This window comes from Polypterus senegalus, chromosome 17 (assembly GCF_016835505.1).
Source record: "Polypterus senegalus isolate Bchr_013 chromosome 17, ASM1683550v1, whole genome shotgun sequence".
Taxonomy (NCBI): domain Eukaryota; kingdom Metazoa; phylum Chordata; class Cladistia; order Polypteriformes; family Polypteridae; genus Polypterus; species Polypterus senegalus.
The window spans coordinates 16,502,517-16,507,174 of NC_053170.1; the positions used below are offsets into that span (position 1 = coordinate 16,502,517).

A 4,658-nucleotide genomic window follows, 5' to 3' on the forward strand; every position below is an offset into this window, starting at 1 on the left:
CACACACACACACAGATAGATAGATAGATAGATAGATAGATAGATAGATAGATAGATAGATAGATAGATAGATAGATAGATAGATAGATAGATGCACATATATTTTTTACCAGGCTGACGCTTTTCATTTTGAGCAAGCTTTCACAAATTCGAGCACAATCATAAAAGGCTGAGAACTTTGTTTGCTTAGGCTAAGTTCAAATGTATAAACTATATTAGTTGTATCCAAATGTCCGTTCACGCGCAGTTTCAAGGACATAAAATAACATTTACTTTCGGATTCTAAATTAAAAGAAGCCTTTAAACTGTGTCCAAATTGTTGACGCCCTTCAGAAGGGTGAACATGGCTCTCGTCCACAAGATCCCCGACTGTTATCCTTGACCTCATAGCCATTTTACAACTGCTCATGGCCTACTAGTTTATGTGTAACAGTTGTCTTAAAAAGAAAAAGCTAAAGGCGCCACATTCCAAAGAAAGGAGCTGCAGATAAGCTGTTAACACCTACCAGTTTAAACATAACAGAGGGCCATGAGCATTAGGCCAGTCCCTGTCTCACTCACACACACACACACACACACACACACACACACTCACACACACACACACTGAAAACACACCGACTCAGATTCAACTGCCACTACAGAGAGAAGTAAAATCTGTCGTGCGGCATGCTTGCAAATACAACAACCACAAAACTCAGTTTTCATTGTTTTAAAATGTGCTAATTCGTTTACTTCATTAAAAAAATTTTCAAGTAAAAAGTTTTAAGATTGCGGTGATTTCACATTTAAGACATTTTGTTTTAATGCACTGTATTGTCTGAGAACATTCCTCTCGCTGAATTCAGTAAAAAAAAAAATGTATTCAAAATATCGTTAGCAGCTATGTTTTCAGTACAGCAAATATATTATCTGTTACAGTACAGACTGAGAATAAATAGCAATTGATTACATACAAACAAATTGCCTGATTTTATAAATAGAAAGTATGGTTACACGAACGGAAAAGCCAGCCTTTGTTTAAAAAAAAATCCTTCAAGACACGCGCTCATCAAATTATTTGCATTTACTTCAATTTCGCTCCTGTTTGTAACACAGAAAAGTCACTTGTAGCCTGCACGAAACCGCTTTGATATCCATTGGCCATTTCCAAACAGATCGTATTGTCCAATGTAAAACATCGCAAATAAAGCACCCTGTAACTTTCTGCATGGTTTTCTTTTTTAATTAGACAATCCATACCATACTGTACACAGGCAATCATTCACATGTAAAAGGCTTTTCCTGAATTTCCAGCTTTTTTTTCTTTGTTACTCCTGTCAGTTTTTTTTTTTTTTGTTTTTTTGTTTTTTTTATATAAACAACTGTTGCGTGTAAACCAGTGAAGTAGTGCTAGTCACCCCATTCCAAGTTATATCCCCTGAATTTATGGCTTGGGGGTACAGGGATGACATTGCCCCCAAGCTGCCACAGGCGACAATGGGGAGCCGCCTTCTGGTGCGGGACACAACGTTTGGAACAAAGTGAATATGCGGGACACAGGTCGCCATCGGCCCCTACAACGAGGGACGGAGGACACGGAAAATTATCCAGCAAGGCGAACGATCTTTTCACCGGAGTGGACGGGACGCCGCAGCTGGCACTGGCTTTCCGTTTATAACAAGAAGGGGCTGCCGTTTTCTTTTCGCTTTTCTTGGAGTTTTTCACTCTTTTGGAGACCTCTTTTGAGCACCTTTGTTGCCTTTCTGCTCCGCTGCGCCTGGGAGTCCGGCTCCTTTTCAAATTCCTTTCCGAACCATTGACTTTAAAAGCGTTGCTTGACAAGGTACAGCGGCCTTTCGATCTGGGAGAGGTAAAGGGGGGGAAGAAAGAATCCACCAAGCTCCTGTCGACAGAGCCGGGCCGAGCTTTGGACCCCTTTCTACCGGAGGGCCTCGAAGAAGATCTGTAATCAATCGATGATGTGTAGCCCACGTTTTTGCCATCAAAATTAAACCCCTTTGCGTAGCACCACAATTTGGATGTCCTAATAAGCCTCTCGAACTTCTCCCGGCGAGGCTCTTTGATGTCCCCTGGGAGATCAGTCGCAATGCAAATGCGGCCAGGTCCCGTGCAGTTTTGGACAGCCGGATGAATGGGGGCCCTGCTGCTGCTCGGCGGCGCATCATGGAAGCCAGATTCCTGGGATAAGTCCTCAATTTGGCTCTCTGCTTGGTCACTGAGGCCTAACGAGGACCCATTGTTTGGGGTTCCTTTGTGCGCACAGTTCCCATTTTCAAGGGGTGTAACGGCGCCCAGAAAGGACCCCTCAGGCTCTAAAGGTGGGATCTTTGGCAGCAGAGAAAGCTCATTCCCCTGAGTGCAACTTGCCAAGCAGTTAACACAAAGTGTTGCTTTGTCGCAACTCCTCCCGTTCGTGTCCCCCGTTAGTGCCGGGGGAGCGCTGGGCACTACGTGCAATTCTTTATTCCCCGCTTTTTCCACAGAGTCCAGGTTGGTGATTTTGGAGCCGGGGCTGCAGGGTGCACATCGTACCCCGGAGTCCTTTGGCAACAGAAGGTTCACGTCAGTGCAGAGGGGTCCTGTTTGAACTTCTACGGGGGGTTTCGTTGAAGCGCGTTCGCCAGTGTCACACGTTCCTGATTTAACCTCTTCCTGACCGTTAGGAAGCGAGTAGCGAGGGGAGGCGGTGGGCAGAGCTGCCTGTCTGTAGCGGGTGCTCTGCACGGAGTCCCCGCTGTACACCGAACTGGAGTCCGACTCCGACGAGCTGCCCCCCTCGCTACTCGAAGACAAAACCGACCTCCTGTCCAGACTGTCTTCTTCATCCGAGGACTCTGTTGAGGTAGACTGGAAGTTGGATCCGAAATCGGAATCCTTCTCCAATTCCGAACCGGACTCGGAGTCGCTGAAGTAGCCCGTGGAGGCGATCTGGCTCAGTCCATGCACCTTTTTAAACCCGTTCTCTTCCGCCGCGCCGCTCCTGTCCTTCCGCTTGGCGAAATGAAAGCTTTTATCCCCCAAGAGCAAAGGCGGCGACTTGAGGCTGTCGGCGTACCCGTTATGAATGTCACAGCGCCCTGCGCTGCCGTAACGAGAGCTGCTCTTCAGACACAGCGACACGCCGCTCCGGCTGCGCCCGCTGACTGCAATGGCGGAGCGGTAAGAATTCACAGAGCCAGCCGCTACCAAAAGCCCGTCTGCGCCCTTCAGTCTGTAACAGCTTCTTGCTCTGCTAACTTTTTCATAGTTTCCAAGGTCTCCGGCGACGGAAGCGAGTGGCGGATCCCCAGTGGCACGTTTCAGTTTGGAGAAATTTTGAGCTGATTTGGAGATACCCCGTTGTCGCGGCGTGGCGCTGGAGAAATGGAGCTCTCCCGTGTCTTTGGCAAAAAGTGCATTGGCGGTTTTAGTTTTGCAAAAACTCGTGCAGATCGCCTGCGATGTTGCTGTTTTGTTCGAGGACTCCGGGGGTTTGCTTTTGCGCCTCTTCTTCCTTTTCTTTGGGCTGAGGGTTTGGCATGCTGCGTACAAGAGCTCCAGGTCCTCTTTGGCGATCAGAGAGCACGTTACTGCTCGCACAGGGACTGAATGAATAGCTTTGAGACTCCGCAGCTCCTTGATGTCACAGCGACGGCTTCTAATGTTTAAAACCTCCATTCTTTTGTTAATGGTGGTCCTAGGAATATCTTTAAATAAATCGCTGAAAACTTGAGCTAGAGCAAACATCTGCCTTCCGTTGATTTTTAAGTATCCCATGTTAATTCCATCGATCTCCTGAAAGCCGGTTTGAAATCCTCCTTCCCCAGAATTGCAGTTATAATCCATGTTTTTACCATAATCATTTCAGCCGTTGGCAGTTTTCATGATACTCGGTCCCAGAACGACAAATAAAATAACACTAATTCTAATAATACAATAAAGAAAGCGACCAAGCGAAAACTCTTCATAAAAACGATTTAAATATTCAATAATTTAAGAATAAAAGCAATGCTTTTATTTGTTGTGGAATATCCTCCAAAGCAAAATGATAGGCACAAACCTTGCAAAACGCAACAAAGGTTTCGTTGGTTTCCGATCAAACGCCGTAAGGGGACACTCCATGTCCAAATGCAATTAATTTAATTACATGTTTATAAATAAATAAATAAAATCGGGGGCTGAAAACAGATCCCCAGATGATTTTAAAAAAATCCAATTAAAATAGTTTCATTTGAAAGGTTCTTATTTCATCCAGAGGTTTGTGGATTAATGCCACCGGGAACATCGCTGCAGCCCTCATCCCGTTCAGTTTAAATGGACTGAAATGTACACCCCTCTACCTTTTGGATATTTTTTTCTTTCTTTCATGGAAACTCTAGAGTACAGTATATTATAAGAGGCTACCCACCAAATAATTTTCCGGCTCTCATTTCCTATTGGCCCCCCTCGTTTGTGATGTCACAAAACACACGTTCTAACCCTCCTTTCTCAGCCCTCGTAAAACACCCTTTCGTTGAAAGAGTGTCGTTGGTGGAGTGTGACGCGGCACAGGCAGCTCTACACAAAACATCTGCCGTCTATGAGCGGTGCTTAGAAGCAGTACGCTATATAAAGCTTCGCCTGAGAGGGGTGAGTGTGTGTGTGTGTGTGTGTGTGTCTCCCGCACTGTCGTTAGC

General features: G+C 45.8%; 1 protein-coding gene across 1 annotated transcript; it reads right to left on the minus strand.

The window, feature by feature from the left end:
- Window positions 1-1,392: 1,392 nt before the first annotated feature.
- LOC120518023 (SKI/DACH domain-containing protein 1-like) lies at window positions 1,393-3,828 on the minus strand. Its single transcript, XM_039740574.1, has one exon. The coding sequence runs from the start codon at window positions 3,826-3,828 to the stop codon at window positions 1,393-1,395; it is 2,436 nt and encodes an 811-aa protein (XP_039596508.1).
- Between the last annotated feature and the right edge of the window lie 830 nt (window positions 3,829-4,658).